We start from the raw sequence: 17,907 nt of genomic DNA, 5'->3' as shown, positions 1-17,907 counted from the left end.
GGGGGGGTGTTTTGGAGTCACCCCCAAAGAACCTTGTCCCCATGTTGATGGGGACAAGGGCCTCATCCCCACAACCCTTGCCCGGTGGTTGTGGGGGTCTGCGGGCGGGGATCTGGAACTTTAACAAGGGGACCCCCAGATCCCGCCTCCCCCCTATGTGAATTGGTAACGGGTACATTGTACCCCTACCAATTCACAAAAAAGTGTAAAAAATAGTAAAAATGACGAACCGAAAAAAGAAAAAAACCCCAGAAAAACAAAATGCAACAGCTCCGCCTCCATGGGAGGCTCCCGCCAAGTGACGCTTCTTCTCGATGACAGCTGTAATATAACGTTATACATTTTTATTTTTTTCTCTCATCCCCCCTCTTTTCCTGCGGCCTGCCAGGTTGCATGCTCGGATCAAGGTCTGGTATGGATTTTGGGGGGACCCCATGCCATTTTTAAAAAAATTTTGGCACAGGGTTCCCCTTAAAAACCATACCAGACAGGTCTGGTATGGATTATAGGGGTACCCCTACGCCATTTAAAAAAAAAAAATTGGCACAGTGTTCCCGTGAAGGGCCTGGTATGGATTTTGGGAGGACCTCCACGCATTTTTATTTTTAAATTTTGGTTCGGGGTTCCCCAAAGGGCCTGGTAATGGACTGGGGGGGGTGACCCATGCCTTTTTTTTCAATGAGTTTTATCTATATTGCCGAGACCCGACAATTCATTACAGCCGCGATCAGTTTTAAATGACTTTTTTCCTTTAGAAATGTCATTTTGCTGTGGTACTGTTCAAAACATGGGAAAAATGCACCACTTTACAGGCATACTATAGACACCCCCCAGGCACGACATTTAAAGGAATATTTCATTTTTATTGTTTCACTTTAAGCATTAATAAAATCACTGCTCCCGAAAAAACATCAGTTTTTTAAACTTTTTTTGCATTGATACATGTCCCCTGGGGCAGGACCCAGGTCCCCAAACACTTTTTATGACAATAATAAATGGTAGAAACCCTCCCTACTTTGCTTTGCACTAGTGTGCGATATCTGCACTTGCACTTTACAGGGAGCGCGGTTTGTAATTCATTCGTTAATTATTGCCTTTTTTACTTTTTATGGCCTGATTCACACCTATGCATTTTTGGAGCTTTTTGCATTTTGCAGATTTGCACTACAGTTCATTTAACATGGTTTCCTATTGAATACGTTCTGTAGTGCAAATCTGCAAAATGCAAAAAGCACTAAAAATGCATAGGTGGGAATCAGGCCTATGACAATAACTTGCATATAAGCCTTTAAAATTAGCACTTCTGGTTTTTCATGTTAGTGTCCCATAGACTTTAACGGTGTTCCGTGGCTTTCAAATTTGCCACGAACACCGCATAATGTTCGCTGTTTGGCGAACACCAGAACATCGGGCTCATCCCTAATTGTTAGTAGATTCCTCTAGTTCTGGACTTGCTGCGCCTTCTCTCTTCTGTCGCTAGGTGGCGTTATGCTGGTGAAATTAGATAAGGGCTTAGCAAGGTCAGGTTATGAATGGATGGGATGTCTCAGGAAATGGGCAGGGGTTTCTTAAAGCCCCTTGGCCTGCTGAGAGAGCCTATTTATTTGGATGGAGTCAGGCAATCTGGGTTCTGTGCCACCCAGACGGCTGTCTGGGTACATGTGTGTTATGCTGCCCCAGGCTGCTAGGCCAGAAGCCTGAGGCCTATCCCTGGGACATCTGGCTGCTAGCAGAAGCAGGGGAAGCAGCGCAGGGTTGGGACTGCAGGATTGGAGTCCAACCGTGAGTAACGGTTCAGCCGGATGGGGAACCAGTTGAGGTCGGAGGTAGTGCCAAGTCAGGGACCCAGTGGGACAGCAAAGGTGATGCTTGAGGAGCATCAGTGAGTGCCAAGCCAGTGACCTAGCAGGTCAGCAGGGGTGAAGCTTGAAGAGCATCTGTGAGTGCCAAGCTAAGGTCCAAGCAGGGAAGCGGGGGTGACGCTTGAGGAAGATACTGAGTAATGGAAGTGGAAGAGCTCAAGGGATCCAGGGGCAAATGGGTCTGAGTGTCTAATGAGAGATTGGGAGCTCAATGAGTAAGACCTGCAGTAAGAGACTGTAGCGTGTGAGGAGAACTATCTGTGTTACCAATAGTTAAGTACATTTACCGTTAGTGGCTGTTACAAGATTTGTTGCCATAGAAGACAGCGGTCCTACCTATACAGATGTGGTATACGGCTGGAGGCCTTCCACTGTATAGCTGTCTACCTATAGAAGTCTCGGAGTCTGCTAATTATCATTGCATCTACTTAAGGGTGTCCTGGCCCTAACCCTCTCTCCCACAGTTCTTGTTCAAGAGGCAATAAATCTCTTTGCATTCAAAAAGTGTTTGGCGCCCATCACTTCAGCTTGTATTACACCCACTATGCCTCGTAAACCCACTCTACCACAAAGCATGTCAGCTCTCCCTGACTCTGGAGGTCACCATTAGGCCTCTGGAGGTCCGGGACCTTGCTACACTATACATTTTTGTTCCTGGTTTTAGATACGCTTTAGGGACTATTCGCACGGGCATCTAGCACACCCTGCAAATTCCAGCGGCAAATATCTGCAGATTCTTGTGTCTCGAATGACAGGTTTTTGCGCACTGCTATGGTTGCTTAGCCCACAAAATGCAATCATGAACTTGAGCATGTTAAAATCCTAGCCTAAACCCACATGAGCAAGCCCGCCAGGAATCTGTCACCTGTACTGTAAGGGGGGCTTGCGAATGGCTATGTAACGGCACCAAGAGCACAAGTCCCTACCCTACTTCTTCTTGCTACCAGAACAACTTTAAGTTTTAACCTCTGCCATCTTGTACCCATCTCCTTGCCAGAGGCCTTCTAACGACATTGCTGGCCATTGACCTTTATTTCCCAAGGAAGAAATGTTCAGCTAGGATTGCTGCACTTTACTGGTGGTACTTTATGATGGCATTACAGTGTCATCACATAGGCCTACTATCCTGGGTCCCTTCACAGTACATTGTTAATCACATATATTGGACGATCCGCAGCAGCAGCCACATGTGAAAGCAACACACTGTCCATTTTAGTAAGTCATCTTCCCTACTCTGCCTCTTTCATCCTGGGGTCATCAGTACTCATTCAGAGGGTCCTGCTTTGCCTTAGACCTTCTGTATCCAGCTCACTGCTCCTTATAAATAGCATTCCTGAGACAGGATCACTGCAGTGACCTCTGGCTTGGGTACATTTCTCCCAGGTCCTCCAGGGCAGTGGTTGCCAACCTTTCGGACCTCTTGGATCACTGAACTCCCAATTTTAAATCCCATGGACCACTAACATGAATTTTACATGCATTATACACACAATGCTCCGGCTCTCTGCCCCCTTCCCTTGGATCACACTGCATCCTTATACACACAATACTCTGACTTTCTGCCCCCCTCCCTGCACTCTGCATCACATCGCTGCCTTACACAGACTCATCATTGGATCTCACCTCCTTATCCAGCCATGTGCTCGAGCTCCATGCTCCCTCCCCCAGTCTGTGTTCAGTGCTGCCATTGGAAGTCCCCTCCTTCTCCTCCCACTCTCTGCACTACTCCTGGCGCCTCCCTCTGAGTTCACAGAGGAGGCATCGGGTATCAACACTGGAAACAACATTGGGCGGTTTACATCTGCCACAATGTTGGTTTGTGGCAGAACCCCTGGTGACCACCAAAATTTTCTCATGGACCATCAGTGGTACATCAGATCACTGGTTGGTGACCGCTGCTCCAGGGGGATAGCCTCACTCCAGGGAACACTTGGCCTGGCCTAAAAGGCTTTTTGCAACCCACCTCCTCCTCCAACAGTCAGGATGTCTATAGCTGGCTAAAAGAGACCTAGCACCTGCTTACACCAAAAACTATTCTGGAAGAGACACCTAGTGGCAGACTAGCTAACTGCACCTGCTTAGAATCAAAGCATTCCTAGACATGTGGCTGTGGGGTGGGGAGTGCCATGGTTGCTTATGATTGATCAGTACAATGACAGCCTCCTGGTGGGCTCACTCTCACTAAGATCCAAACAAGCCTGAGCTCATCCCAAGCATTGACAGGATGCAGCAATCTGTGACTGTGCACATAGCTGACAATGACCTGCAGTTAGGGTCAGAATTGATGGTGGGTGGGTGTGATTTATCCGCTGCAGGTAATCGCTGGCTGTGTGAACAGTCACAGATATCTACAGCCACTGCCAGCCTGTCATTGCATCAAACAGGCTGATGGGCCATCGTATGGGTTTTGGGCTACAATCTGAACACATCCAAGCTCACAATTGCATCTTTATGGAAGGAGCGGCCGCAGTGCTTCACGCACAGCCGTTATTCCAGACACAGGCATCCGCTGATGTTTTCCCCTGGGATTGGCAGGGTGTGCTAACTGCCCATGTGAATAGACCCGACAGATCCTGTGTGTGATAAGCCCTCAATGGGTGCTGAGTAGCGGTAGATGGGTGCTGAGTAGAGGGAGGTAGGTGGGTGGTGAGTAGAGGGAGGTGGGTGGTGAGTAGAGAGAGGTGGGTGGTGAGTAGAGAGAGGTGGGTGGTGAGTAGAGGTAGGTGCCGAGTAGAGGGAGGTAGGTGGTGAGTAGAGAAAGGTAGGTGGGTGGTGAGTAGAGAGGTAGGTGGGTGGTGACTAGAGAGAGGTGGGTGCTGAGTAGAGAGAGGTGGGTGCTGAGTAGAGAGCGGTAGGTGGTGAGTAGAGGGAGGTAGGTGGGTGGTGATTAGAGGGAGGTGGGTGGTGAGTAGAGGGAGGTGGGTGGTGAGTAGAGAAAGGTAGGTAGGTGGTGAGTAGAGAAAGGTAGGTGGGTGGTGACTAGAGAGAGGTGGGTGGTGAGTAGAGAGAGGTAGGTGCTGAGTAGAGGGAGGTAGGTGGGTGGTGAGTAGAGGGAGGTGGGTGGTGAGTAGAGGGAGGTAGGTGGGTGGTGAGTAGAGGGAGACGGGAGCTGAGTAGAGGTAGGTGGGAGGTCAGTAGAGGTAGGTGCTGAGGGATGAATGTGGTGAGTAGAGGTAGGTAAGTGGGTGCTGTGATTGGGCTCCCTCCTCCTATTCAGTGTGAGGTGGTGAGTAGAGGGAGGTAGGTGGGTGGTAAATGGAGGGAGGGAGGAGAGGTAGGTAGGTGGGAGGAGAGGGAGGTAGGTGGGTGCTGTGATTGGGCTCCCTCCTCCTATGCAGTGTGGTGAGTAGAGGGAGGTAGGTGGGTGGTGAGTAGAAGTAGGTAGGTGCCGAGTAGAGGGAGGTAGGTGGTGAGTAGAGAAAGGTAGGTGGGTGGTGAGTAGAGGTAGGTAGGTGCCGAGTAGAGGGAGGTAGGTGGGAGGTCAGTAGAGGTAGGTGCTGAGTAGAGGGAGGTGGTGAGGGATGAATGTGGTGAGTAGAGGTAGGTGGGTGGTAAATGGAGGGAGGGAGGAGAGGTAGGTAGGTGGGAGGAGAGGGAGGTAGGTGGGTGCTGTGATTGGGCTCCCTCCTCCTATGCAGTGTGGTGAGTAGAGGGAGGTAGGTGGGTGGTAAATGGAGGGAGGGAGGAGGAGAGGTAGGTGGGTAGTAAATGGAGGGAGGGAGGAGAGGTAGGTGGGTAGTAAATGGTGGGAAGGAGGAGAGGTAGGTGGGTGGTAAATAGAGGGAGGAAAGGAGAGGTAGGTGGGTGGTAAATGGAGGGAGGGAAGGAGGAGAGGTAGGTGGGTAGTAAATGGAGGGAGGGAAGGAGGAGAGGTAGGTGGGTAGTAAATGGAGGGAGGGAGGAGAGGTAGGTGGGTAGTAAATGGAGGGAGGAGGAGAGGTAGGTGGGTAGTAAATGGAGGGAGGAGGAGAGGTAGGTGGGTGGTAAATGGAGGGAGGGAAGGAGGAGAGGTAGGTGGGTGGTAAATGGAGGGAGGGAAGGAGGAGAGGTAGGTGGGTGGTAAATGGAGGGAGGGAGGAGGAGAGGTAGGTGGGTGGGAGGAGAAGGGTGGATGCTGAGCTGTGACACGATCCCGCAGTCACACTGTACAGAGGATGTGATCAGTCTCACTCCCAGCACCTCAGTGACAGAGGAAAAGTGGGCAGGAAACTGTCTGTGCTCCATTGTGTGGTGTGACGGACCAATAAAGGAGTGGATGCCATGACAGCTCGGGGGGGACTGTGAAGTTGTGTGACAGGAAGCCGTGTGTACCGGAGGAGTGCGGGCTGGATGCCAGGATATACGGCGGGGAGGACATGCGCCCTGTGCCTGCACACTCCCGGCGGCAGGAAACCCTCCACAGGAAAGCCGAGTGAGTGACCGCCTCACCGGACTACCCGCTCTTCTCTCTCCGGGGGAACATGGCGACTCTGGGCACCGAGTGTCCGCCTTACCCCAACCTTCCCGCCGCCACCCCCACGGCTCTGCCCCACACCCCGTACCACCCCACCACCGCTCTGCCCCACACCACCAACTTCACCCTCAGCCTGCCGCTCAACCGGGGCCTGGAGAGGGCGCTAGACGAGGCGGCCAACTCCGGAATACTCAACCTCAGTGCCAGGAAACTCAAAGAGATCCCCCGGAGTACCGGGAGCCACGACCTCACCGACACCGTGCAAGCAGGTGAGGGGACCGGGGGGGGGCTTTGTGTCACACGTGTGTCCTCATATCCAGAGGAGGAATCATTGTATCCCAGACACACACCCTACACTCATCTCCACCACTCTGTACTCCTCTCCGCCGCTGTATACTCCTCTCCGCCGCTGTATACTCCTCTCCGCCGCTGTATACGCCTCTCCGCCACTGTATACTCCTCTCCGCCACTGTATACTCCTCTCCGCCACTGTATACTCCTCTCCGCCACTGTATACTCCTCTCCGCCACTGTATACTCCTCTCCGCCGCTGTATACTCCTCTCCGCCGCTGTATACTCCTCTCCGCCGCTGTATACTCCTCTCCGCCGCTGTATACTCCTCTCCGCCACTGTATACGCCTCTCCGCCACTGTACACTCCTCTCCGCCGCTGTATACTCCTCTCCGCCGCTGTATACTCCTCTCCGCCACTGTATACGCCTCTCCGCCACTGTACACTCCTCTCCGCCACTGTATACTCATCACCACTATATATTGACAACTGCTCTGTACACCTCACCACCACTGTATACTTAATCTCCATCAGGGTGTACTCATCACCACCGCTATGTACTCATCACCACTATATAGGGTGGATTTGATTTAAATCATAATTTTTAAAGAGCATCTGTCATCTCTGTCCCTCAGTGGCTCCTCCTCTGACCCGCTGTTGACTCACCGACAGTCCCATTCACTTTAATGGGACGGCTGGTGACGAGGCAGTGACAACAAGGTGAGGGACGTGGTGACAGCAGGTGAGTGGATGCCCGCTAACAGGCGCTGCCATGATGGATCTGAAATGACAGGTGCTCTTTAAATGTAAGGACTCATTCTTGCTGGTAGTTAGAATCTTTAAAATTTGCAAACAAAGTGAAGGTTTCCTATTTAGAAAAATAAGCTGTCAGGTTAGTAAAACCATGATATCAGAACCTATTCACTCATACAGTTTGTAGTGTACAGACAGAAATTTGTAAAACAAAACAAAAAATAAAGGAATTCTCCTGAACTTTGTTTTATCTCATGGTTACTGTGAAATTGTGTGAATGCATCAATGCAGTGCATGTTATCTCACCTCGCAGAGCTTGGATTCATTGAATGAGTTTACCAAACATGTAAATATTGCAGAATATACAGCCTCATGCTACATAACTAAGCTCCATTTCATGCTGAATAAACTAAATTATTATTGTACCTTGAATAGAAAACTACCTTCTAGATTTTTATTCCAAAAGAATTTTATTAAAATAAATTTGATTTAAAAAAAATCAGATATTATTATTACTATTATTATTTTAAAATCATTAATTTTTATCCACCCTGCCACTATATATTCACAACTACAGTGTGCTCATCACCACTATATATTCACAACTACAGTGTGCTCATCACCACTATATATTCACAACTACAGTGTGCTCATCACCACTATATATTCACAACTTCAACTTCTCATCACCATCACGGTGTACTAATTCGCACTGTATACTCATCACTACGTAGTACTGTACACTCATTCTCAGTGTGTAGTGTGATGTTGCGGTGATTATATACGGTGTATATGTATGTTCAGTCATCTGTGACTCTTGGGGGTTCGGTGGGTATCATGTCTGGTCCAATCTATCATGAAGAGGGCACCAGACATGGTCCCCAGAGAGCTGGTCTGAGAGTCTAGTACAAGTGAAGTGATCTATACATATACACAGTATAGTCTATTATGAGGAGTATAGGTAGGTATATGTGTACATAGCTGCTCAGTCATAGGGTGGTGGGTACCATGCCTGGTACAGTCTTCATGATCAATCGTATTGTGTGTCTGGTCATGTCCGACTCTTGGCTAGCTCTCTGGGTAGCATGTCTGGGTAGCGTCATGATAGATGGTGTTTCTATGGATACAATATCTGATATACTGTTCATGATATATTATAATCGATGCATCTGTTCATGGATTCTCTGTGTCTGATACTTTAGAAAGCCATTTTTTGTATAAGTCAGGTCACCAGCTCTTTCCTCAAATCTCTGCCATTGCTCAGGCTTGGGACCAGCATGCTGAAAGTGATAACATGTACATAGCCAATTTGTACACAAACACTGGGGCTAATTTACACAAGAAGCAATTAACCTACCAGCATGTCTTTGGGGTGCAGGAGGAAACCCACATGTGAACATGCAAACTCCATGCAGAGTCAAGATTCGAAACAAGACCTCCAAACACTGCCTTTTTTTTTTTTTTTTTTAATTTATGGTTCTTTTCTATCCTTTATTACATCTCAGTGCAGCCAATCTCTTGCAGCCATTTCCTGACTACATGTCACTGCTCAGTGTGGGCTCCCTGATGGAGGTAATGATTAGACATACCTGTGCATTGAGTGCCAACAAGGCCACTGCTAGTCTACCCTGAAGGTGTGACAACGCAGGGGAGCAGTAGTATAGTATAGTTAGTCAAGTTGAAAAAGGACCATCTAGTTCAACCAAAAAAAAAATACAATCTCATATACACAATCCTACACCCACAGTTGTGAGAGGGAGCATCATCACCCTATAACAGGAAGTGCTTGGACCTTTATGGTAGGATCACCTGGTAATATATTAAATGACAGTGTATTTAAAAAGATTGAATTTCACATTGGGGCATTGGGGGCATCGGTGGTAAAGCGCTGCTATTTTTAGCGCTTTACCATCATTTCATCAGAGATTTTTGGCGGCTAGCGGCCAAATAAAGGGTTAAAAGCGTCTGCAAAGCACCGCTCCTGCGTCACTTTGTAGGCGCTTCGGCTGCGCTGCCCATTGATTTCAATGGGCAGGGAGCACTTTAGGGGCGGTCTTTACACTGCTCCTAAAGCGCTGCAAAGATGCGGCTTGCGGGGCTTTCCCCCCCCCCCGTCCCACAAGTGCACCGCCGCAGTATGAAAGCACTCAGGCTCTCACACTGGAGTGACAGGAGAGGCACTTTGCAGGCGCTATTTTTAGTGTTATAGCACCTGTAAAGCGCTTCAGTGTGAAAGCAGCCTTAAAATCGCATAAATATTTGATGGTCTCATTACCACAACACATGGCAAAGCCAATGGCTCTCGGATCTCCTCACCATACTATTATTATATCAGATATTATAATCTAAGGTGGCACAGCTGCTCTAAGCTCTGAGAACATTTGGCCCATTTAATGGGGTTGGATATAACTACAGAGTTGGTTGGTGATTGTTCATTCCAGCACTCTGCAATGCTTTCCCTTGTTGGGCTGCTATTCAAAATGAATTGTACAGCAACACATGGAACATGCACTGCTGCTGGTTGCAGTAATGCACAAAGTCAAAACACACCCCCCAAATATTCATGTGATTTTTAAAAGTAATTTTCAGTCGTTTTTTTAAATAGTACCTGGTGATCCTTCCATAAAGGTATTTGTCCTGCTTCCTGTTATAAGGTGACACCACTCTGTCTCCCAATATTCTCCTGTGTTGTCACTGTTACATTCACCTATTGAGGAAACTATAAATGGCTATATTAAATTGATGCTCAGTGTGAAGGTATGTTCACCTGTTATCTCCATTAGGAAGCCTGCACAGGGCAATAACATGCGGTCACCGCTGGACCTCATGGCTGCAGATGGGAAATGCCTGCAAAAAGGCTGCAGGAGATCAACACACATACGATGCAAAAAAGGATAAAAATAAATAAAGTAAAAGTCATTATTTTATGTTTGTTACCCTATTTTCCTGTTATAGTAGTGATATCTTTTTTTTTTAACAAAAAAGTTTATTTAGGTTTTCCAAAACAAACAGTTTAAAGCGGATTAGACATAGATAGAGACATCTTTCAGAGGTTTCTTACATTTCTTAACAAATGCCGGAGTAGCAGTGAATCCAACAGTATATTAACAAGAACATTACACCCATCTCGGGTGGAGGTATAAGAGGTCACATTGATTACCTTTCGTTCGTACACCTTAATCCCACACTCTCACAGGTAGACACAGAAATCCATTTATGAGGGCCAATTTATATCAGTATTCGTGAGCCACAACCCGGGGGCCTCAGTCAATAGTAAGATGTTTTGCCTTCACCCATGCTGCCCAAATTTTCCCAAATTTTTTGGGGCAATTTCTTCCCATATATGTCATTTTATATAATGGTAGTGCCCTATTTATCAAGGACTGCCAGAGCTGTCTGGTGGGTGGCTGGGACTGATTCCACTGTAATAGGATTGCCTTTCTAGCGTATAATGTGGCATAGAAGATGAATAGTTTCTTCCCCCATGAGACCTCTAGGAAATCGCAAATGCCCAACAAGAGAGGGATCGGGCTGTATGGAATCATCAATCTCCCAATGGAGTTAATATCAGCAAGTACATTTTCCCAGAATTCCTTCACACCAGGGCAGGACCAGACTATATGGAAGAAGTCAGCATCATCCGAACCACACCTAGCGCACCTCGCCGACCTATCAGGGTAAATTCTCGCTAAACGTACTGGAGAGTAATATGCACGGTGAAGAAACTTCAGTTGCATGAATTTATCTCTAGCCGAAATTGTAAGGGGTAAATATTGCTGAATCCCCTCCTCCCAGTCCTCATCTGTCAGCTCCGGAATATCCCCTCGCCATAGCTCACACAGCTGGGACACTCTAGATGTGTCATGGGACACAAATATGTTGTACAGTGTGGACAGTGTTTTCCCAGTATCTGGGGATTTAAGTGTATTTTCCACAGGCGACCCCTCCAAATTCAGCGGGCCAGGGAATTGGGACCGGAATGCATGGCGCAGCTGAAGAAATCTAAAGAACATATGGTTCGGGAGGTCCTTATCTCTTTTTAAGGCATCAAAAGAAACCAGTTGACCCTGTACTAATATGTCCCTCAAAGTTTTGACCTCATATCTAGCCCACACGACCGGATCAGGAATAGAGCGAAAATGAGGCAAGCGAGGGTTTCCCCATAAGGGAGTCGCAGGGGACCAGTCATTGGGTCCCATGAGCTGTTTTTGGACCGTGTCCCAAACCTTAAGGGTCGTCCTCATGGGAAGAGTCACCCGAAGATTGGATCTGGGGCCCCTATAAACCAAATTGCCCAACTCCGCAAACGAACCAACCAATGCCGCCTCCGTGGTGGAAGCAGGATTAGTCGGGTCCTCCGAGAACCACCACTTAACAGTCACCAGGACCGCCGCCCAGTAGTACTTCAGAAAACAGGGCAGGGCCAGTCCCCCTAGCACACCTGGCAGTTGTAGAGTTGATCTAGCTATTCTAGGGGCCTTTCCATTCCAGATAAATGAGGTAACAATACTGTCGAGATGTTTAAAGAAGGTTATCGGTATAGAGATTGGAGTTTGACGGAATAAATAGGTAAACTTGGGTAATACCGACATCTTGATTAAGTTAACGCGGCCCACTGGTGTTAGAGGTAAGGATTTCCATGTGGCGCATCTTTGAGAAAGGTGATTAACTACTGGGTTTAGGTTGAGGGCCATATATTTTTTTAAATCCCGATGTATTTCTACACCTAAATACTTAAACTGAGGGACTCTACTAAGCTGCCCATCTGCCTGCGAGGAGGCAGAGCCAGCATGGAGAGGGAACAGGACTGACTTCCCCCAATTTATGCATATGCCCGAGAATTTGCCAAAATTATTAATTACCGACAGCGCTGCCCGTAGGGAAGTACCATCATCCCTAAGATACAGCAAGGTGTCGTCGGCATATAAAGACACCCTTTCCTGTATTGAACCCCTTGTGATTCCCCGAATCTCTGGTGCAGCACGGAGGAGGGCAGCCATGGGCTCAATCGCTAGGGCAAAAAGTCCCGGCGAAAGAGGGCACCCCTGCCTGGTCCCCCTACTAAGGGGGAATGCCGGAGAAAGCACCGTACCCGTGCGTACCTTAGCCGTCGGGGCCCTGTACACCATCCTGACCCAGGAGAGGAAGACCGGGCCGAAACCGAATCTGCGAAGTACCTCCCAGAGATAGCCCCACTCAACAGAATCGAAGGCCTTCTCTGCGTCTAAAGAGGCCACAATCCCGTCCTCCGCATCCTCCTCCCCAGAGGCCAGGACCGCATACAACCTACGAATGTTTATATCTGTGCCCTTCCCCGGCATAAAGCCTGACTGGTCTTCGTGAATAAGAGTAAGTATTACTTCGTTCAGGCGTCTGGCTAGTATTTTAGTAAGTATTTTTGCGTCAGCATTAAGCAGGGATATGGGTCGGTATGAAGGGCAAAGTTGGGGGTCCTTCCCTGGTTTGGGTATAACCACTATAATGGCTTGTGCCATAGACAGTGGGAGCTCCCCAGTTCGTAGGGTCTCCGTGAGCATTAGTAGTGATATCTAGCAGTCTCACTCTCATGTAATGTGCCTCCAGTCTATGCCTGTCTCTTGACGTGTTTTCTCTATCTCCAACAACTCCTATATCATTTTCACAGTCTCTGACCATCTCTTTTAGCATGTTTACAGTCTCCGACCTTCTCTTGTAGTATGTCTACAGTCTCTGACCTTCTGGTGTAGCATGTCTGCTAGGGTTGCAGCGATACCACTTTTTTAAGACCGAGTACAAGTACTGATACCTTTTTCAAATGCTCGCTGATACCGATTTTATATATATAATTCAATGTCATGTGACAGTGGCACTAATACTAATATGTAAACAGATCCCTGACATCTCCCTTTTGAGACAGAGAAAGGGACTGAGGACACAGTTTCCCCAGTCCCTTTCTCTGCTGCCTCAGCTGCACTGAAATGAATGGATAGGAGTTAGAGGAGGAGAAGCGGCTGTCAGCTGCTTTATTGAATTCTATACAGGGAGCTCAGTGCTTGTAACTCCCCCACCGCCACACTGACTGTCCAGGTATCGGGTCAAGCATCGGAGCATTTGCACGAGTACAAGTATCGGCACTTATACTAGTATCGGTATAGGTGCAACCCTAATATCTACAGTCTCTGGCCATCTCTTGTATTATGTCTGCAGTCTTTGACCATCTCTTGTATCATATACATAGGGGGTTATTTATGAAAGGCAAATTCACTTTGCACTACAAGTGCACTTGGAAGTGCAGTCCCTGTAAATCTGAGGGGGACATGCAAGGAAAATAAAAAACAGCATTTTACCTTGCACATGATTGGATGATAAAATCAGCAGAGCTTCACCTCATTTCAGATCTACCCATCCGATTTACAGCGACTGCACTTCCAAGTGAACTTGCAGTGCAAAGTGGATTTGCCTTTTGTAAATAACCCCTATAGTCTTTGACTAAATTCTATGGTCTCTGAGACTGTACATTCACTTAATTTTATGTGTGGCCCTTTGGTGACGTCTTGGCGACACTTGAGGCCCTCGCATACCAAGAAAGGTGACCAGCGCTGGGTTACATGTTCTTTATTGACCCATAGGAGCTGTTGTGCCAGTTTTCTTTGTGAGTTGTTTAGCTGCCAGTCTCTGCAGTGTGCTTTCTCCCAGGCTTCAGGAATTGCAGTCATATACTGTCCTGGCTGCATCAGTGCCATGATAAGTATTCAGACAGCATACAAGGAATACAGAGAAAGCTTGTGCTGTGCTCGCTAGTTGTACATAGCTTGCTTATGTAACCATTTGTTTGCCAGTGAACCTGCAATGCAGAACTGTCTGACAGAGATGGGGCTTGGTGTAAGCAGAGGGCCACTAATTAGACTGCAGTCCTGAGTAGATGTCTGCCTCATAGAAGAGAACTTCTGACAAATAAAACCTTCTCTTATGTACTAAACATTTTTTGCGCTTTCCATTTGTTTAACAGATGTTATGTGCTAAGGCCTCCTGTACACAGACACAATATTTTACTGATGTTTATACGCAGGACCTTGCTGGCAGAAAAATCCTGAGTAAAAAACAGAAGTTGTTTCATAAAGTCCTCACACATTGAGGTACATAAATGTGCATACATGTATATGAAAATTCTTCTTTATCCTCTTCTAGCTGCCAGTCATTCAATTTAGGCATATACACTCATGTACTCCTCCTGTATATGCATTTATATGTAGTGATCACCTTCCCTGGGGAAAAAAGACATTCCAAACAGCAGGTCTTTCTTAAAATTCTGACTTGTAGTCAGATTTATTTTAAGAGGTGGCAATAAAACAAACAACAAAGCAAAAAAGAAATCCTCGCCATCCAGATTCTAACTTAGGCCTGGTTCACACTATTGCGGGTGGTTGCTGATGCAGGAATTGCAATCCCCCCCCCCCCCCCCATCCAAAACCTGCTGCCTGTCATTCCTAATGGGTACCATCACGCATTTAAAAAGACAGCGTGTTTGTAGGGAAACCACAGGGAAATCGCATGCTGCAAAAGCACCATGCGATTTCCTGGCCGCTGCATTTTCAAATGCTTTTTCCTGCATAAAACACAGGCACAGCAGCTCATTCAAATGAATGAGTTGCCATGCCTGTGCAAATGCAGCCCGCAAAGCCGCAATAGTGTGAACCTAGCTTAAAGTGGTGCTTAAAGTCATGAACAAAGCAAATCCCGCTATAGTTTGTATTTTTCTCAACTAAGAGCACTAAGTGTCATTTTTGTCTGCTGTTTCATTCCTCTGCTGTCAGCATGAATCACTTTTGACTCTGACAAGTTCTCCTGACACCCAGAGAAAAATGGTGACGGGAGGGATCTCCAGCTGATGGACAGCCTCAGCTATGTTGCTGTGTGCTTTATAAAGTCCCTTCCCTCCAATCAGCTGTCAGAGCTCTCCTCACTGAGCTTTGCAGAGTGTACCTTTAGCTCTCGACCCCCCCCCCCCCCCCTTTTTTTTTTTTTTTTTTTACTGCTCAGACAAGCTCGATAAATTCTGGACTTTTAACAGGTGTAGAGAAAACTGCATACAATGTATGTAGAAGGATTTGTGTCATCTCTGTGTATCACCTGAGGCCAGTCGCTTCACTGGGTATTTTGTAAGGGTTTATAACCACTTTAAACAGTACAGATTCCTCTGACAGGTGAAGGACTTCTCCCAGTCACTGCCAAAAAAAAAACAAGCGTTTTGCCATCCTTTTTCTTTCTCTTACAGAGCAATTTCCCCATACAGCGCTCTCGGGTAGTATCCTGAGTCCCAGGCCAGAGCACTCTAATGCCTCAGCCATTCCTACTTTATTCCTCCTGCTGTTGGTCAAAAGTGGGAAACAAAACCTGGTTTAGATTCCACACTGCCAATGTGGCTCGGAAAACCTTGACTCAGTTTCCCACGTATGAAAACATACTGTCCCTAGACCACCTCGCCTTTCGTGATGTCACAGTACGCATAAACTAAAAAACATTTTTAATGTAAGTAGCCTTAAAGTTAAAATCCACCCCCAGGTGCTGAGTAGATTTGTCATTAGCAACATATAGAATGATCCATTTGTATACAGTGAGAAACTTTTCTTTGGATGTGCACAGGACAGCTGTCTTCAGGGAGATGATTTGGAAAGTAGAAAACATTGATTGTAATGTTTACAGTGGGAGATCTTTTGACAGTGCCTTGCCACCCATAGATGATTGTTTGCTTGGATTGCACTGCCAGGGACTGAAATGCTCCAGGAAAGCTCTTTTTCATGCTGAGCTAATCAAAATGACCACAGCTGATTACAGATGAAAGCCAAATGGCTTTGTATGCCATTCAGAAGGTGATTCGCTACACCTGATTGAGCTCACAAGTCATTTTTAGGAGGGGGGTGATCCTTTCTCCAACTCTGGATTCTTTTTTTTTTTTTTCTGGCATGTTGGTGTTATATCTTTCACTTGGATGTTAGCAGTTACACTGCCAAATACAGCTGGATAAATCAAAAACAGTCACTGTCTTCATTTCAGACTGCAAAGCAACAACATTTGATTATTTTAAAGGGGATGATTCTTTTCTATACCCAGTGTATTATTATCATCATTATACAGGATTATTTAGTGCCAACAGTTTGCACAGCACTTTACAAAATAAAATGAGATGGTACATTTATAATACAATTCAATACAGGAGGGTTAGGAGAAACCCGCTCATTAGAGCTTACAATCTAAAGGGAGGGGCAAGAGATACAAAGGGAGATAGCTGTAAGGGGATGAATTTATGGAGAAAGTAAAAGTTCAGTTTTTATGCTGAGGCAGGGTAGACTTCCCTGAAGAAATTCTTTTTTAGGGATTGCCTAAAGGCAGACAGAGTTGGAGATGACAGTACTGGTTAGGGTAGGGAGTTCCAGAAGATGGGAGAGGCTCTAGAGAAGTCTTGAAAGAGAGCATGGGAGGAGTTGACGAGAGCTAGAGAACATGAGTTCTTGGGAGGAGCAAAGGTTTGGGGGATATTTTGAGATGAGACTGGTGATGTGGCTGAGGTGTAGATGGCTTAGTATGTTATTGATGGGCCTCGTGAAAGGAAAATTATGATAAGTGTTTGAGTCATTTTTTTCTTGTACAGGGTTTGAACCTCTCATGTTTTTAGTGCTGTTCCTATTGGAGAAATTTCCCCTTACTTCCTGTCCCAGGGGATGGAAGCCAAACAGAACTAAAAGCAAAGGAAAATCTCTTCACCTGCACAGCATTTAAAACCTGACAGTGACTTTAAACTTTTCCTATCCTCTACAAAACTTTAAGGCCTCATTCACACTGGATGTTTTGGGCAATGACGTTTTTGAGCAGTAAAAAAACCTCACTAGTGGGTTCTGAGAGACGTTTTTCAGCTGTAAAAATGCTCTAACGCAAAGCTACTGATGTTTTTATAACGTAATTTTAACGTCCAGTGTGCATGAGGCCTAAAAGATTTGTCAGTCCCCAATGTTTTAGTGTGCCCAGAAGGCCCCGCTGAATGCCATAATGTAGTCCAAGTCTAAGGGCTCTTTCACACGGGGAGTCCGTATGTCCGTTTTTCAGCCTTCCGTTTTCAGATGAAAAACGGACATACATATATCCCTATGGAGCGTCGGATGTCAGCGGTGACATGTCCGCTGACATCCGACCCGCTCCGATCCGAAAAGTGTAACGGAGGAAAACCCTACTTTTCCATCCGTGATCGGATCGGGTGACGACGGACACTACGGTCCGTCATTATCCGTTTCCCCATAGGGGAGAGCGGCGCTCTGACATGACTTGTGATTTTTGAGTCTTTTCTAAAATGATATAAGTTTGTGTATGGTGACTTTTCTTCAAACTTTCCCACCTGGGGAATACCAAACATGACTTAAGGGCCACACATTGTGTGGAATGCGAGTAACTAAGAGACGGTTGATGTCACATTGCTGTTCCTCGTGTTATGCTACTCGCAGAAAATGAAAGCATTCTGCTCGGAAATGAAGGGGATTTTCAGAGTTTATCTTACTGTATCTCTTGGAGATGAGCATT

At 46.7% G+C, this 17,907-nt stretch overlaps 1 protein-coding gene across 7 annotated transcripts in view; it reads left to right on the top strand.

Moving 5' to 3' along the window:
- Window positions 1-5,989: 5,989 nt before the first annotated feature.
- Window positions 5,990-17,907, top strand: part of LRCH1 (leucine rich repeats and calponin homology domain containing 1) — a 377,798-nt gene continuing 365,880 nt past the window's right edge. For 3 of the 7 annotated variants that reach the window (XM_073614132.1, XM_073614134.1, XM_073614133.1), the window contains exon 1: window positions 5,991-6,584. In XM_073614132.1, the coding sequence (XP_073470233.1) occupies window positions 6,323-6,584 (262 nt within the window). In that variant the 5' untranslated portion in view covers window positions 5,991-6,322. Of the gene's footprint in view, window positions 6,585-17,907 lie in introns of all 7 variants that reach the window. The other 4 variants (XM_073614131.1, XM_073614130.1, XM_073614135.1 and 1 more) reach the window with 3 other exon arrangements.

Source organism: Aquarana catesbeiana, linkage group LG02 (genome assembly GCF_042186555.1).
Source record: "Aquarana catesbeiana isolate 2022-GZ linkage group LG02, ASM4218655v1, whole genome shotgun sequence".
Classification (NCBI taxonomy): domain Eukaryota; kingdom Metazoa; phylum Chordata; class Amphibia; order Anura; family Ranidae; genus Aquarana; species Aquarana catesbeiana.
This window is presented reverse-complemented; position numbering and strand designations above follow the sequence as displayed.